Consider the following 18,215-nt stretch of genomic DNA (forward strand, 5'->3'; position numbering starts at 1 on the left):
AGCATTCCATTAACAATTACAGCATCATGGAATATCACATATGAAATTCTGAAATCATTTCAATTTCAGCACCATGCTAATACCTCACAAGTTCTGAAGTCTGGTAAAAGGTTTCGCAGAATCTCTTGGTTAGATAGAATTCTATCCTAATTACAATTTCTTATCGTCTTTTGCCAAAGGGCCGATCCAAACTTTCGCTAGTAGAGATGCTTTCAACTAGCTCCTGCTTCTTTGAAATAGAGCTATCCTCCTCCAAAGCTTTTAATTTGTTCTTGATTGTAGCAATTTTAGCAGTTCAACTCATCTGTCCTGAACTACTACAACAAAGGAGCCCAGAACTCAAATTCACAATTGCTTTGCACTATCAACGCCAGGATCAGAATTCGATTGACAATTACAACATCATGGAATATCACATATGAATTCTGAAATCATTTCAATTTCAACACCATGCTAATACCTCACAAGTTCTAAAGTCTGGTAAAAGGTTTCGCAGAATCTCTTGGTTAGATAGAATTCTACCCTAATTACAATTTCTTATCGTCTTTTGCCAAAGGGCCGATCCAAACTTTCACTAGTAGAGATGCTTTTAGCTATGCTTCTGCTTCTTTGAAATAGAGATATCCTCCTCCAAAGCTTTTAATTTGTTCTTGATTGTAGCAATTTTAGCAGTTCAACTCATTTGTCCTGAACTACTACCAGAAAGGCTTGTCTTATGTGAGTCACCCACACCTTTGGACAACTTCTCTGCTGTTACCACCAAGTATTTCTCACTAGCAAGACAGACAACCAACGGGCGCCCACAAGCTAATTTCCCATGCATCTTCTCCTTGCCCAATTTAGCTTCCTGCATGCTCACTTTAATGGTGGGAATTAGGAAATGCTTGAAAACAAAAAACAAAAAACAAAAAAAAAAACAAAAAAAAAAAAAATTGAAAAAGCAATCAGCTTACCTCTTTTGTGCTATACTGGATGAAAGCAAAGCCTCATGGCTCACCGCGTTTTGGGCCACGAGTATGCCTCAGAAAGTCTTCAACTACAATCTTTCCAAAGGGAGAAAACATCTTAATCAGAGCAGCCTTGAAAAAAAAAAAAAACGATAGACTAATATTTCAATATAGCAGAGAAACATAATTATGGGTCAAATGTATCAACCCAACAAAGAACACAAAGTCCAAATATGTTCCTTACACTGTTATTCTCAAACCAAGGTTACCGTTGGGATCAATTGCTTCATTATGAACCATTACCAGCATGTACTTGTGGAGCAATGAAGACTCTAAGGGGCTATTTGGATTTGCTGTTCACCATCATTCCTAACTCTGTTTTCATCACCCATAACTCAAAATTGGTGGGTCCATGGTTGTTTGGTTTGTTTGAATTTGTTTTCAGTTTTTGTTTCCATCACTCAATTCTTTGATTTTTGAGTGATGAGTTATAGAAACTGAAAACACATTTTAAGTATTTTCTAGTTATCAAAACTGAGTTATTGGAGCATTATTGTAAATTTTTGGACTTATGTGAAACCCACTCTCATGTTGTGTCTCTATCAAGTCAGTCCACCTCAGCCACTCCCAACGTCTCTCTCTGTTTTCTTCCTTCTCATTTGTATCTCTATTCCATTATCTAAACCCAAAGCTCCAGCTGAAACCCAACAGGAGCATTTGAAACCCAGCAGCCTCCACGAAGATCTGATGCTGTGTAATTGTTTTTTTTTTTTTTTAATAAAGTATTTTTCGATAAATGTCTTAGATCCTTTTGCTCTATTTTTCTCTTTCTTTTGTTCTTCACCCATTTGAAAGTGTTTGGGTGCCTATGCTTTGCTTCCACACTTTCCAATAACATAACCAAATTTGCTCCTAGAGCTAAGAAATGTGTTTTTTTGGGGTATCCTTTTGGGATGAAGGGTTATAAGGTTCTTGACCTGTCTACTCACAATGTTTTTATTTCTAGGGATGTTATTTTTCATAAGGACTCTTTTCCTTTTGCCACTGTTTATACTAATGTTGCAGATTCTTTTGCTTCTTCTTCTAAAGTTGATGTTGCTCCTTCTTCCTTAGTTGGTAACTGTGTATTTGTCACTCCTATTAGTATACCTGAGATTGCTAATTCACCTGCTATTTCTATTGATTCTTTACCTATTCCATCTTCCTTTGTTCCTTTTAATTCTAATGTTGCCATATCTTTGCCATTAATGTCTAATGGTTCTTTTCCTAGTGATGAATAGCTTCTCACCACTGATGTTTTAGTGAGTTCTTCACAATCACCTACACCAATTCCTTCAGCACCATTAGTGCCTCTTAGAAAATTAGTTAAGGACACTAGGCCACCTGCTTACTTAAAGGATTATGCATGTACTGCTGTTGTTCCTGGTGCACCTTATGATCTTGCTCAGTCTCTCACTTATTCTCATTTGGAGTCTTGTTATCAGTCCTACCTGTTGGCAGTCAGTTCTTGCCCTCAAGAACCCTAGCATTTTTACCAAGCTATTCAAGACCCTCTTTGGAGAGCAGCCATGGACAAGGAAATCCAAGCCCTTAAGAGTAACCACACTTAGGATGTCACTACTTTACCTCTTGGTAAATCACCTATTGGGTACAAGTGGGTGTACAAAGTGAAGCTAAATCCTAATGGGAATGTTGAGAGGTATAAGGCAAGGTTGGTGGTTAAGGGCTATACACAAAGAGAGGGACTTGATTTTCTAGAAACCTTCTCTCCAGTAGCTAAGATTGTTTTAGTGAGGGTATTGCTTACTCTTGCTGCTGCTAGAGCTTGGCCTTTACACCAATTGGACATTAATAATGCCTTTCTTCATGGGGATTTGGATGAGGAGGTTTACATGACTCTACCTCCTGGTTTTCACAATAAGGGAGAGTGTGTTTCTGATTCTTCCTCAGTTGCTTCATCAGCTGCTCCTAGGGTTTGCAAGTTGGTTAAACCCTTTATGGCTTAAGACAAGCCTCTAGACAGTGGTATACAAAGCTGTCAGCCATTTTTTTTTTTTTTTTTTTTTTTTTTTTTTTTTTTTGTGTCCCGGCAGATCACTCATTGTTTGTTTATAGCAAAGGACCCTTGTTTATTGCATTACTAGTCTATATTGATGATATTATAATCACAGGCAATGACCTTGCTTGTGTTACTTCTCTAAAGTCAGTTTTAGATCAGAAGTTTGGGATCAAAGACCTTGGATCACTCAAGTATTTTTTGGGTTTAGAAATTGCAAGGAATAAGACTGGTATTAGCTTGAACCAGAGAAAGTATGCTCTTGAGGTCCTCAAGGAGACAAGCATGACAGGTTCCAAGCGAGTCAAAACACCAATGGAACAAAAATTAAAGTTGTCCAAGAAGTGCTTCCAAATCCTGGTCAATATAGGAGACTTCTTGGACAGTTAATGTATTTGACTTTGAGTAGGCCAGATATCACTTATGCAGTACATAGGCTTGGCCAACTTTTGGCACAGCCTAAAGTATCACATATGAAGGTAGCAACCAGAATACTTCAATACATTAAGGGTACACCTGGACAAGGTGTTTTCTTTCCTATAAAATCTGATTTGCACTTAAAAGCATATTGCGATGCAAATTAGGCAAGGTGCCCTAATACAAGGAAGTCTCTTACAAGTTATTATGTGTTTTTAGGTGATGCTTTGATATCTTAGAGGTCCAAAAAGCAAGGCATAGTGTCTAAGATCCAGTGTAGAAGCAGAATATAGGGATATGACTACAATCACTTATGAATTGACTTGGCTTTTATACTTGCTATAAGATTTGCATGTTAAGCATGACAAGCTTATGCTAATGTACTATGATAACCAGACTACACTTCATATAGCTGCTAACCCAGCGTTCCATGAGAGATCAAAACACATAAAAGCTGATTGTCACATTGTGAGGAAAGGGATCTTGGATGGTACACTCCAAACCTTTTATGTCTCAACCAAAAATCAACTAGCAAATGGATTCACAAAGGCCTTGGGGGTAGAAGATTATCTAAGGCTGATCAAAAGGTTGGGTATCATCAATATCTTTACTCATGTGGTGGAATATCCCCATACAACTACACTAAGTCAGAAAGCAAGAGCTCTGCTCTTGAAGGGGAGTGTTAAAGTTGCAGATGACAATACAGAGCAGAGTTGCATAAGCCAAGCCACGAAGGTAGCAGGCAGTGCGGCATCTACTAATGAAAGGTGCACTAGCCAAGCCACGAAGGTAGCATCAAAGCCTACCTGGGCTAGCACAAAGATTCTAGAAGTGATTGAGGAGATATCTTATCATGAGCCATTCATCCAAAGCTTTAAGGAGTTAGTTTCATGAATTTAGGGGGTAACAAAGCTTGTTATTCCAAGGTGACACGTGTAAAGTTCTAAAAGGTTCAAGTAACAATTTGTGGCGCCATTTTAGGAAGTTAATTATACATGGTTAGGACTGTATATAAATTGAATAGACTATGTATTTTTCATTTCAATTGATTGTAATTCTCTTTTGAATCAATAAAACTCTCTCAATTTTATTTAGATTCTTCTAAGTATTTTACACTGAACATAATGGACCCAACTTCTTGGATGACAGTTAAAGATCAAAAACCACCAAGGTAACATCTATGATGTCTAATTCTATGTTGGGTTGTTCTTAAATTATTCAACAAAAAATTGTGTAACAGAACCATATTAAGAAAGCTATTTGAGACCCACTTCATTAAAATTAAAAATCCCCAGAAAAATATATTTTCGTTCCACATTTTGATTTCTACATTACCAAGAAAGTCTAGGCAGAAGCTAAACATGTCCTTAATTCAAGAATTATAATTGCATGTCCCAAACAAAAAAAGAAACACAGACACTGAAGGAGAGTAGGTACCAAACACCAAAGCACCAGTGGCAAAGAGAGCAGCCCATATGCCCTAATGGTCGTCTGGAGATATAATAGGATACCTCAGCTATGACCTTAGCTTCACAGATCGAGTCAAGTCACAGTTCTTCTCTGCAAGTAAAACCAACGGTGACAAAAATGTTTTCTTTGTTGTTTGAGAATGAGAATTACTATTAGAGAAGTACTACGTCTACAATATTTTTACAACATTTTCACAACAAATCACAAGTGGTTAGTTATTATTGGTTCAAATTTGAATTTAGCACTGAAATTGCTTTTTTAACCCAACAATAACAACTAGCAACAATTTATCACTTATAATTTGTTATAAAAATGTTGTGGACATATCATTCCTCTTACTATTAGGAACAGAGAGTGAGAATGAGTTTGTCATGGCGGGAAGAGAGGTGGAGCAACAGGATTGGAGGTGATGGAGAGAGTAGGGTGAGGATTGATGGTACTGATAGTGTGAAGGAAACCATTAATGATTGTTGTATGGTTTTTCTCCTCACAGTCAACGAGTTGAACACGAATGGGGCTTCTTTGGGTAATCCGGGTGTAGTAGGCTGTGGTGGTGTTGTTCGGGATGAGAGCAGCAACTGGATGGTTGGATTTACAAGGAGGATAGGGATCACCAGTAGCTTTGAGGCAGAGCTATGGGGGCTGCGGGATGGGCTTACTCTTTGCAGCAATCTAAATATCTCTACTCTTATATTTGAATTAAATGCTAAAGTGATTGTTGATATTTTTCACAATGCTAATTATGAGAATAATATTGTTTCTCCCATTTTGGACGACTGCAAGCAGCTCTTTTCCAGGTTCAGTCAGGTCCAAATTAAGCACATTTATCGCCAAGCTAATCGTTGTGTAGACGATCTTGCTAGGATGGGTGCTGAGCAAGAAATTAGTTTTTTATCTCTTACTTGTCCGCCTGTGGAAATTAGAAGTAGTTTGGAGTTTGATGTATTTGGTTTGCACTCGGGCAGGCTTGGCCCTGAACTAAACCTTGTTATTTAGTTTTAATGAATTCGTCATTTTAACCAAAAAAAAAAATCAGGTTTTATGAATGATTTTTCATCTTCTCTTTGTCGAGTTTTGATTCCTTAGATATGCTCACATGGTATAGTTGGGTTGGGAGGATGTGCAAAAACAAAAAGTTAACAAAATAAAAAGTTAAAAAGGATAAAAAAATATCTATGCAAAGATTTAAAAAATTAGAAGTGAACTTTTTAACTTTTAATTTTAACTCTTGAGAGTGTTATTGTACTTTAATTTTAATCCAGTTAATCTTAATCCATAAAATTTTATAGATAAAGAGGATAAGTGTAATATCCTGGAATCTCATGTGAAAATCGATGCTATCTTAGTGGGGAGAATTAAAAAGTAAGAACCCAATATTTTTTTACCATTTGTTTAAGATGTGATTCAAGCAATGTCTTTAGGAGTCTTTAGGAACTTAAACTTGTATTCCTTGTTATAAAGAAGACATCTCGTGCCCTTCCTTTTTAAATAATAATAATAACAACAACAACTAGCCTTAGAGAAAGAGAGAGAAAGAGAAAGATAAAGCAATATAATAAGATTTATTAAAAACAAACAGTATATTCATACATTTTTAATTGAGTAAGTATAAATCCAAATAGGAAAAACCCCTTAAATGATAGAATAGATATAGAATAGATATAAATAATAATAATAATGAATAAGTATAAGTATTTAATTAAAAAGAAGAAGAAGTAGGGCCAGGCCCATCTACCTTCTCCGCCTCGAGAACTTGAGCAAGGAGAGTGACAAGGGACCCAATATAGGAACAAAAAGAGGCCTAGGAAGCTACAAGATTTTGAAACCTAGACCGGACCGTACAGTTAGACTGGGAAAACCGCGAACCTCTCAGTTTTGCAGTTTTTTTAACTTTAAGAACCACTCTATGGGGGAAAAAATAGGGACCCGTGCGAACCGTGGTCGGACTGTACAGCTCTAAGAATCGTGACCAGTTTTTGAAGTTCGGACAGTTCCCTTTTTTTGGCAAAGTTTCGGCCAATACTTCAGCAGTACTTTGGGTTTTTTCAGATCTGGAACCAAATGAAAGGGAGAAAAATAAAAATAAAAAACAAAAAAGAAGAAGAAGAAGCAGGGGAAGAAGAAGACAACGAAGAAGAAGGAAAAAAACAAAAATGAAGAAATCAACCTTCACAGCAAACAGCCTTCATCATGTGAACCCAAGCATGTGACTAACTTCCAGATGACTAACCCAGGCATCTTACTCTTCTTCTTTGTTTCGTCCTCACCTCCAGATGCTAACTTTTTTTTTTTTTTTTTTTTTTTTTTTTTTTTTTTTTATTGTTTCGTCCTCACCTCCAGATGCTAACTTTTTTTTTTTTTTTTTTTTGCTTTCTTTTTTACTTGTTATAAGTATTCAAGACATTGAGATACTACAAAAGCCGGTGCTTTCTTTTGTACTGATTTTTAGTTTTATGAACCCAAGCATGTGACTACATTGGAAATGACAAAGGATAGTGGAAAATTGAATGGTGGGAGTTGAGAGTGTCAGACTACATGTCATTTCTATTTTGAACCTCTCCCTAGTGCCCACATGATATTGATATGTTGTTGTCAACAAATTCTTGTTCTTTTTTTTTTTTTTTTTCATTGCTTTTAAGGTTCATATTATCATTATAATATTCTAAAAAATGTAGGTGTTATTATTATTATTGAGAAGTAGGGATTTGGGTTTGATATTGATATATTAGTTGAATTATCTTTAAAAACCTTATATGGATTTTGACTAATAATACGTAAAGAAATATATGTTTTAATATTTAATTGAATTATTTTAGTTAATTTTTCTATATGTACTAATTTAATATATTTATTTATATTTTAAATTAATTATGACGTCATCACGGTTCGACCCCGGTTCGACCTCAAAAACCTTGAACCTTTCTTTTTTTACGGTTCATTGAACGGTCCGAGTTTGAAAACCTTGGGAAGCTAAAGCATGGGCCATACAATAAGAAGATCTAAGAACATGGGAGAATGAACAAAAATTAAAACAAGCAGCACAGATGAGTTAATGTCGGCGATATTGGAAAAATGGACTAATAAGTTCAGTATTTGGGGTCCATGACATTGAGCCTTCAAAAATGATAATGGTCCAAATTTACTAGCAATGACCTTTCTATATAACTTTTCATGAGCAAGAATCTTCTTTTCAAGGAAAAAAAATCGTTTTGCAAAATCTATAATTATGTTTTGCTAATGTGCTGGCTCTCTTTTTACATGATACTAATCACAAACTCAGGATATATATAGATATATATATATATATATACCATAAACGGATGACTAATTTTAACATATCCAAGAATATTTTTTTTTTAAATGTACACCGTCGCTCTATGAAACATATGTAACATGTTACATTAAGTTTAAATTATTATATAAGTGTAGAAAAATGTAACATTTTTTTTCTTTCCAAATATAAGTATAATGTCTATATTATTGAAACTTGAATTTTAAGATAATCTTGTAAATATTTATCATTTTTATTGCTTTTTTTTAGGGTTCATATATGATATCTCTAATTTTTAATGCATATATTGTTTGTATTTTTAACCTAAAACAAAAGAGTTTGGTCCAAATAGAATATTTATTCTTTTCAACCCAAAAATTTAGGGGGAAAAAATTTTAGTCCAAAACTGAAAAGGCAACCTACAAAAAAGATAATTTAAGGCTCAATTAGTCCAAAATGTGACAAATGGACCTAAGTAGATCAAAGTGGATCACATGGACCAAAGTAGACCGTAATGGACCAAAGAGGACCAAGTGTATTGAAGTAGACCAAATTGGAACAAAGCAGATCAAATAGACCGAATTAGACCAAAATGAATCAAAGTGGACTAAAATGCTAAGCTGATGTGATTTAAGTTATTTAACAGAAGAGTAGCAATAATAAATGTTAAGTTTCAACTTTTAGATATTGCATAGGTATAGATGAAGCTTACATTGGTTACAAATCATGCCAATTTTGACATTCATAACAAAAGATTTTACATGAATTTTAACACTGTCATGCCAAATGCAATGCCAAGAAAAGCTGCAATGAGAATCCCAGAAATGCCTACAAGAATGCCAGGAACAACCATAGAACTCCACCCTTTTTCCTGACTAAAGGTGTCTAGTTTAATGTATAGCTATTATACGTCAATTTTGATGATACCGAAAATATCACCAGTGAGCCACACAATATTTGCACACTCGAAACGACACATGCACAACAAAAAAGGAGAAGACCTTACAGAGAGCACCGGTGTGGTGCTGGCCAAATACCCTCCAAATGTCAAGTTAGAACTTGTTACAACTCTAGAGTGCTAGAGAGGGGTTAATTATGCGTACCTCCATTTGTGAGGGTATTGGAGCTTTTTATAATAGTAGAGAGTTGACCTCTCTTCCTCGGAGTAGAAGTCTTTTCCTTATAAGAGTCCTCATGAGCGTAGAATGCGGAATCCTTTCCTTGTAGGACACCATCACTGGCATGGGATGCAAGTCATTTCCTTATATACTTATGCGTGGTGACCAAGACAAAGACTTTATTAGAACCGTCAGCTTCAGGACCGTCAGCTTATCTTTTACCCTTTGGTCCTGTCGGCGTCAGCCCTAAGATGGAGTCAATCCCGTGGAGCAGGCTTCCTTCCATCTTGAACCCGTCACAACACTATCCGTCAGCTATGGGGTCTTCAGCTTCTTACTCCAATTAATACCGTCAGCCTAGGTTGTAGACTTCGTCAGCTGTGGGTGCTTATAACTCTCACTTATCAAATTTTATAGTAGATATAGATTAAACTAGATACCTTTAGTCAGAAACCCTATTCACCTTAAAAATTATAAGTTGTTTCTCACTCAAATAACGGTAAGGATTTCAAGAAAAGGAGACTTGAAGATTCTTGAGGTAAGCACCCAGAAATCCTTTTTTTCTATTAATCTGATCTAATGATTTAAAATAATTGGACCCTAGGATTGCATTGAATTTTTTGTCGATTTTTTTTCACATGATCTATTTTTTGACCTTTAGTTATTGTATTAATCAATAATCATAAAAATAACTGAAGTCTATTTGGAAAAAAAATAAAAAAAATTAGTGAAGTCATAGACTCAGTTACTTTTTACGTACAATACTCCTTTTTATTTATTTGTTTATTTAATTTTTATATAAGAAAACTTCTTACATGCAATACAATAAAGAAAAAAAAAAGTAGCTAGCACACTACATTACACACCCAACAGAAAGAAAAAAAGAATAAATAAATAAAAGAAGAAAAGGAAAAAGAAGTTAAAAAGGGCAGTGTAAAAAATCTATTCATATTGGAAGAGATCTGTCGAACTAGTTAATTCAATTCCTAATGTCCCCTCACCACTCTTCTCATTCCAAAGGTCTTCTTGAACCAATTAGGATTCCTTGCAGTAACAATGTGCCCAATAGCCGCTCCAACAACTAGTCCAAATCCATACCCAATGACAACAATTTTCCAACCAATTTGAAATGGAGACCCTAAATCTTGACTCTCTTCAAAGGCTGAAGGTGGTAAAGCCTCAGAATTCTTACATGTTTTTGTCAATGGCCTTCCACATAATTTTGAATTTCCTTCAAATGACCTACTTTGAAATGTATTAAATTGTTTTCCTTGCGGAATAGGTCCCACGAGATGGTTATGAGAAACATTGAAGTATTCCAAGAAAGTAAGTTGCATTAGTTGTTGAGGAATCTCACCGGAGAGTTTGTTTTGAGAAAGGTCCAATGATTCCAACTCTGCAAGGTTTCCTAAACTCGGTGGAATGTGGCCAGTGAGAATGTTATTAGAAATATTGAGCAAACGAAGGCCTTTTAAATTTCCAATGGATTCTGAAATTTCTCCCGCAAATCTATTACTTGAGCAATCAAGAGCTGTGAAAATTTCTTGGACTTTCCCGTAAAGTATGTCTACTCCTTTGTTTGTCATTGTCATTGAGTAATTATACTTCATAATCCATATGTAACTTTGAAGACTATTTTCCATAATGAAAGATGACTCCACTTGAATATATGTTAAGTGGTCTACAAGATCAAATTTGGAAGAATTCCAATTTTGAAAGAGCATTAATGGCAACCTTCCAGTAAAATTGTTGTATGAGAGATCAACAATTTGCAAACTAGAAAACTCATATTTTGTTTTAAGAATCCTAATTGGGCCATAGAATTTGTTTGAACGCAAAATGAGAATCTTCAAATTTGGAAGTTTTCCTAACCAAAAGGGGAAAGTATCATTGAACTGGTTATTGCTGAGATCAAGGACCTTCAACATTATACACTTAGCCAAAGATTTTGGTAACCACCCTTGAAATTTGTTTTGGCTAAAATTAATCACGATTAATTTGCTTCCTTTTGTCCATGTTTGTGGGATGCTTCCTTCAAATTTGTTCCTTCGTAGATCCAATATGAACAAAGAATCACCAAAGTTGTGCAAGCATTGAGGAAGTGAACCATTTAAGTTGTTCTCAGACAAATCAAGGTGCTGAAGAGAACTCATGTTACAAAGCAACTCTGGAATTTTTCCAGTCAATGAATTGTTTGATACATGATATTCCAAGGTGGAGAATGATGGAATTGGAAGTGATCCTTTGAGCTTGTTAGACCTTAGGTCTAAAATGGCCAGACGAGTCCATGGAAGAAGGACTGGATGTTGACCAAGGCTTGTAAGAAAGTTGTTAGAAAGGCTAAGTACCCGTAGACTTTCTTTACTCATCTTCCAAAACCATTCTGGTACTTGGCCATGAATGTTGTTTACATTTAGCTCTAACCACTCCAATTTATCTTGATTTGCTAGGAAATCTGGAAACTTGCTTAAGTTGCACAAAGACAATCCTAATTGTTGAAACTTTTGAAGAGTACTATTGGCACTGGTTTCACTAATTAGTAATGATACTTGATTAAAAGATAGATGCAATATAGTTAACCTTTTGAGCTTAACAAACATGTCAAACTCTACAGTACCACTAAAGTAGTTCGTGGAAAGATCAAGAAATTCAAGATTCTTGAGTTGAATTATTGAGCTTGGAATCTGGCCTGAAAGGTTATTGCCCGCAAGGTTCAAGAGAGTTAATTGTGTGAGGTTCATAAGACCAAAAGGAATCTGACCCTCAATTGTGTTATAATATAGAAAAAGTTGAGTCAGTTGTGTTAGGTTTGCAAGCTCAAAAGGTATTGGACCAGTCAAGTTATTAGAATTCAGAGCAAGAGTAGAAAGTTGGATGAGGTTACCAAGTGAAGATGGAATGTGACCCTCGAAATTGTTCATTGAAAGACACAAAAAATTTAGATACTTGAGGTTACCAAGTGATGATGGAATGAGCCCATGCAATCCGCAATCTCTGAGACCAAGGGATGTTAAAGCAGACAAATTTGCCAAATTATTAGGCATTTTTGAGATTATGCTCACCCCACTCAAATCAAGCTTTCGTAGTAGGGTTAAATTTTCAACTAGACTTCTTAGGTTGGGCTTGTTGAGTTCCAACTTGTTTCTACTCAGATTGAGGGTTGACAATTTGGACAATTGTGAAACTTCTAGTGGGATTTGACTAGTAAATGCAGAAAAAGAGAGATCAAGATATGTTAGTTTTGATAAATTGGAAATTGTGGATGGGATTTGAGAGTAGTTGAAATGATTGTCAGCAAGATTAAGTCTTTGGAGATGAACAAGATGGAAAAGACTGCTGGTGGAGTTAATAGAACCATGTAGACAGCTGCTATTGAGGTCAAGACCAATTACATGGCCCGTGAATTCATCACACTCTACCCCAGCCCATGAGCAGCAGTTACTGTTGTTTCCTTCTTGTAATGTCCAAGATGAAACCTTGGGATAAGCCGAAGGATCAGAGGAAGCAGACATGTTCATGACAAAGCTTTCCTTAAATTGTAGCAAGTAAGACCTTTCATGAACATGGCAAAGAGGCTGCACAAACGTTGAGAGAAAAGAAAGCAAGTATAAGGATTTTAAATGATACAAAAAGGACGCCATTACTACTTAAGCCTAAATTAACTATGTTTTCTCTCTCTTATATAAGGATATGCCATTACTATTTCTATCTTTTTTTTATTCAATTAAAAATTGCAAGAGAATAGCTTTCTGGTCGAATCTTCCCTTTTATTGTAGTGATTGTTAGGTATCTCTCCAATGGGTAAATATATATATATATATATATTTTCCTCCACAATAATGTCAAACCCACTTATCTTTTTTTTAAGAAAAAAAAATAAAATATTCAAATCTCTTCGAGTATCTATTATCTCTTTGATAATAGTGTCAAACCCACTTGCTATTTTTCGTTTTTTATTATTACTAGTCGCGGACCCACGCGTTGCGCGTGATAATTATTTTTATGGTGGTTTTATTAAATTTTTTTTTTTTTTTTTTACAATTTAAACTAATCTAATAATGAGTAATGCATTTCGTAATTATATTTTTATTTATTATAGGAACAATCATATATGTAACATAGGAACAATCTAAAACACCAAAAAAATGTAAACTAAAAAAAATTAATAAAACTTAACAATGATTCATTGAACCAATATTATGATAAAATTTTGTTTTTAATAATCTATTAAGGTTATTTTCTTTTTAGAAATTATAATTTCGGCCACCCAAAACATATTATCAAATAAACAATTATTGTATATATACAAATTTTAACTTTTGCAATTTGTCACATATACAATTATTAAAAGTACTTTGTCCACTACAAAGGATTAGAAAATAAACAAAAATTAGTAAAGTCTCATAGTTTAATATCCTAATTGAGCACTATAAAAAATCATGTTATGTAACAAAATAAATACCAAATTATCCAAATCATGCTATGTAATAGAATAATATTATATTTTTATATGCTATATTTAATTCTTTAGATCGCAATAGGATAACATTTAACAATCAAAGAGAATAAAAAATAAAATAAACAACAACAACAATTTAAAAAACTAAACTAAATCGCATTAACCCAAAATAGAATTTTAAAGAATATAAAAAATTATCAACCTAAAGTAGAGATGCAATAAAAATAAAAAAAAATCCACCAAAAAATTGAGAGAGAGAGAGAGAGAGAGAGAGAGTACCTTTTTTTTGTGAGGAAAAACTATGCATAGAATAGAAGAGATAGTGATAAATTTATAGTAAGATGGTGTGAATAAGAAGAGACAAAAATAAAGGAAGATGAAGGGAAAAAGGAAGAATGATATTAATGTAGACGGTAGTGGGGAGATGAAAAGGTAAGGGAGGGAGAAAGATTGAAGAAGTAGTGGGGAGATGAAATGGTAAGGGAGAGAGAAAGGTTGGAGAAACGTAAATATTAAAAAAAAACGTTAAAAACAATTATAGGAAAATTGAAAAAAAAAAAAAAAAAAAAAAAAAAAAAAACCTAAAGCTTGAAAGGCTTCAACGTTTTATTTTATTTTATTTTTTCCTTTAAGCTGAAAAGGCTCACATAAAACCCTAAATCTGAACTGAAAAGGTTTTGGGTTGGACTTGATAGTGAAACTAAATAAATAAGCGGTGGGCTAGATTAATTATACAGATTTATTATATGGTGATAGTGGAAGTAAATAAATAAGTAGTGGGCTGGATTTATTATAGGATGATAGTAGAAGTAAATAAATAAGTAGTGGATTATATTCATAAGGCTGAAAATTCTAAAAATCATTTTAAAATTGTAGGACAAATTATATATATATTTTAAAAATGACGTGGCAGCTGATGTGGCGCAACATGAGAGCAGCAGCATTAAATGCTACGCTTCAGCTTTTAGTAATATATAGATTAATAAAGTATCTAAACCCACTTACTATTTTTTCTCTTCAAGTATATATTATATCCTCGACAATAGTATCAAACCCACTTACTATTTTTTCTTCTTTTCTTTTGATTAATAAAAAAGCCAAATCTCTTTGAATATCTTTGTAGAAGGTTTCGAATCTAGGATCTTATAGATATCACGAAGTCTTAGAAATCATTTAGCAAATCTCTAAAGATTAACCCACTTACTATTAAAAAAACAAAGAAACTTCAATAAATTCTATTTGGGTTGGCTAATATATCATCACAAACTTCAATAAAGCATTTGTAAAAAAGTTTTCTTCCCCACTTCTTTAATCCACGTTTTACATATAAACTGTGGAGAAGGTGCGTTGGGAAGCGAGCACTAGCGCAAATTCTTAGTTGATGAAGTTAATGACATGCATTCGTGAATGATGACATTTTGTGCTTAATCAAACTCTTATCATCAACCTATGTTTTTTTTTTTTTTTAAAGCAAAATCTAATTCTTGGTCTGGTCTCCCTAAATTTACTTGTATTAATTTGGATTTACATTCTCTTCATTTCCAAGTGAAATGTAGAGTGTCCATTTCATGGCTAGGATTTATTTCAAGGTAATTCATTGCTAAGAAACTTGACATCAATTGGAGAGTTAATGGAGCAATTTCTAAACTAACCTTAGTTTAAGCAAAGAAAAAGAAAAATGAAAACAGAAGAAAGAAGTTCATTTCAAAACAAAAGAAGCAGATGAATCCATGGAATTGGGTCACATTTGTTTCCTTTACATCATTCACTAATGATTAAGAACAATATTGTTGGATCAATCAATAAACAACAGAATTGACAACAATCAATTAACCTGCTGATAATCTTTCTAAGCATATGTAAATTGAACTAATTCCAAGATGAATTCTTATCACGATAATCTTTCAAAGTCTATTATCAATTATCATTACTAAGATAACAGAGAAGTATAAGTTTCTTTCACCTAATGGTATGTGATATACACCTACCTCAAATCCATACATCCGAGCCCAAGCCCTCTCTGTTTGGTTTAAGTAAATATAGGGTTGACTCAACAAATTTTGGAGTCTAAAACGATAACTTTAAGTGGAATATTTTTTTATATTTAAATATTAATTAAATAATATTTATTTAACTTTTGATATATATTTTTTCGTTTAAAAACTTGATATGAAAAATTAATAATACAAAGTAAACTATTCTAAAATTTTCATTATAGTAACTTTTGCAATATTTAGATTTGCTTAAAATATTTTGTTTATAAAATTAAAAAAAAAATAGGATAATTAAGAAAGAATGCCCAAAAAAAATACAAATTACAGTGCATAACATACTTAACAAAAAAAAAGGGGTGCACATCGTGCCTAGCATGGATAAAGCCATGCCACTTGGTGCCCTACCCTGAGTTCAAGATGATGCACAAGATCATTGAACATGTGAATATATGAATTAGATCAAGAATGTGGTTGCTCCAACTTTTTCATAAAAATGAACTATTCACAATCCAAAGAATTAAATAGGAAATTTAGTTCTAGCGAGGACTTATATCCACCATATTCCAAATATGCCATGAATGCTAATTGGAGCTCTCAAAATTATTTTTTATGCCTAGACCCAAGTGTGTCATATGAACTAAAATGAGAAATAAATGTGAACACTACCAAGTGCTATCAACTTAGTCTCAAATAATGCTGTAATTCAGTGCAGTGCGCAACATGATGAGACTAAAAAAGCTCCCACTAACCAAAGCATTTCAAAATGCACCCAATCCAATGAGACCTTTTAACTTGTGGTTACCATCCAATCTAGCAAGTAGCATCTACATTGCCAAACCTCTTTTCCAAGAAAGATCCACGGTCTGTGTTACAGGATTGCACGAAGGTAGGTTCCAATGGAGTTAGACTAGAGATGCATGTGGTTTGGAGGGCAGTACCTGCGTGTTTGATATGAAACATTTGGGGAGAGAGAAATGGGATGCTTTCAAGGAGATGAGGGCAAACTTTTCCTTCATGTAATAGACTAATAGGAGCATGTGAGTAAATTTATATAAACTAGTCGCAGACCTACACGATGCATGAGAATAAATAATTATTTCATAATTGTAATATAATGTCTAATTTTTTCTTTAAAATTTGTTGAAGATAATTTGTTCTCCCTAAAAATTAAACAATTTCCATTCGGTCCAATTAGATCTACATCGGTCCAATTAGGTCTACTTCGATCTTATTTGGTCCAATTTGCTCCACTCAGTCAATTTTGGTCCTCCTCGGTCTATTTTGGACTAATTTAGCCTTAAATTGATTCTTTTGGTACATTGCCTTTTCTAGTTTTGCTCCAATTTTTTTTTTTTTTTTTTGGTTGAAAAATATGAAATTTGATTATATTTGGGCTAAAATGTTTAGTTTTGAGTTAAAAAATACAAATAAAATAACATTAGAAATTAGAAATAAAGCCCTAAAAATGATAAATATTCAAAAGTCCTATTTGGTCTTTTTGTCCTCTTCGGTCCACTTTGATTCAATTGGACCATTTTGGTCCTATTCAGTCCAGTAGTCCACATTGGTTCTTTATGCACTTCAGTCTTATTAAGTCCACATTGGTCCTATTGGTCTATTTTTCCACTTTATCCTATTTAGTAACATTGGTCCTATTTAGTCCCGTCATTCCTATTTGTTCATATTCGGTCCATTATGTCCACTTTGGTCCTAATCTATCCATTGGTTCTTTTCAGTCTCCCTCGATCCTTTTTAGTCCACATTGGTCCACTCTATTCTTTTCGGTTCTATATAGTCCAAAGTCTCCCATGCCATTGTCATTGTCAAGACAATCAGAGAAGGAAGATGTATCATCATCACCATTGTCAAGCAAAGTCTCCTCTGGAGAGCAAGGCTTGCTACTTGGGAGTGGACTTTTTTTTTTTTTTTTTTTGAAGTGAAGGATCAGAAACATGCACTTTTGAGTTGGGAGAATAACCTATGCATTGACCTTTTGGCTACCAGTCACTCTCACATGACCCACAATTAACAACCTCACATGAATCATAATTTTTTTTTCCACCATTCACAATCATTCACATGATAGTGAACTAAAACAAACCGACATGGACCAAAATGGACCAAAGTAGACCGAAAGAAACCATCGAGTGAACGAAATGGAGCAAATAGACTAATATGAACCAAAGTAAACAAGTGGAATCTTCCCAATTTGGGGAGAAAATGGGTGGCTTAATGAAAAATTACCCATCTACCCCCATCTCCTCCCACTTGTGTTTAATGGTTTCTTCTTCTTTTTGTTTTTCAACTTTTATGTTTAGGGGTTTTGTTTTTAATTAATATTAATAGAAAAAAATTCTTTCAAATATATAATTTTATATTTTTATGTAATTGGGACAGTGAGTAAATTTATAAAATTAATTTTTTATCCTCATTATTTTTCTCACTAAACAAAAGATTTTTCATTTCTCACTTTTCCATTCCCC

At 33.9% G+C, this 18,215-nt stretch overlaps 1 protein-coding gene across 1 annotated transcript; it reads right to left on the reverse strand.

The window, feature by feature from the left end:
* Positions 1-10,265: 10,265 nt before the first annotated feature.
* Positions 10,266-12,920, reverse strand: LOC112011879 (receptor-like protein 7). Its single transcript, XM_024044214.2, has one exon. It carries the CDS (start codon positions 12,918-12,920, stop codon positions 10,266-10,268), a length of 2,655 nt encoding a protein of 884 aa, XP_023899982.2.
* Between the last annotated feature and the right edge of the window lie 5,295 nt (positions 12,921-18,215).

Source organism: Quercus suber, unplaced genomic scaffold (assembly GCF_002906115.3).
Source record: "Quercus suber isolate HL8 unplaced genomic scaffold, Cork oak 2.0 scaffold_117, whole genome shotgun sequence".
NCBI classification, from domain to species: Eukaryota; Viridiplantae; Streptophyta; class Magnoliopsida; order Fagales; family Fagaceae; genus Quercus; species Quercus suber.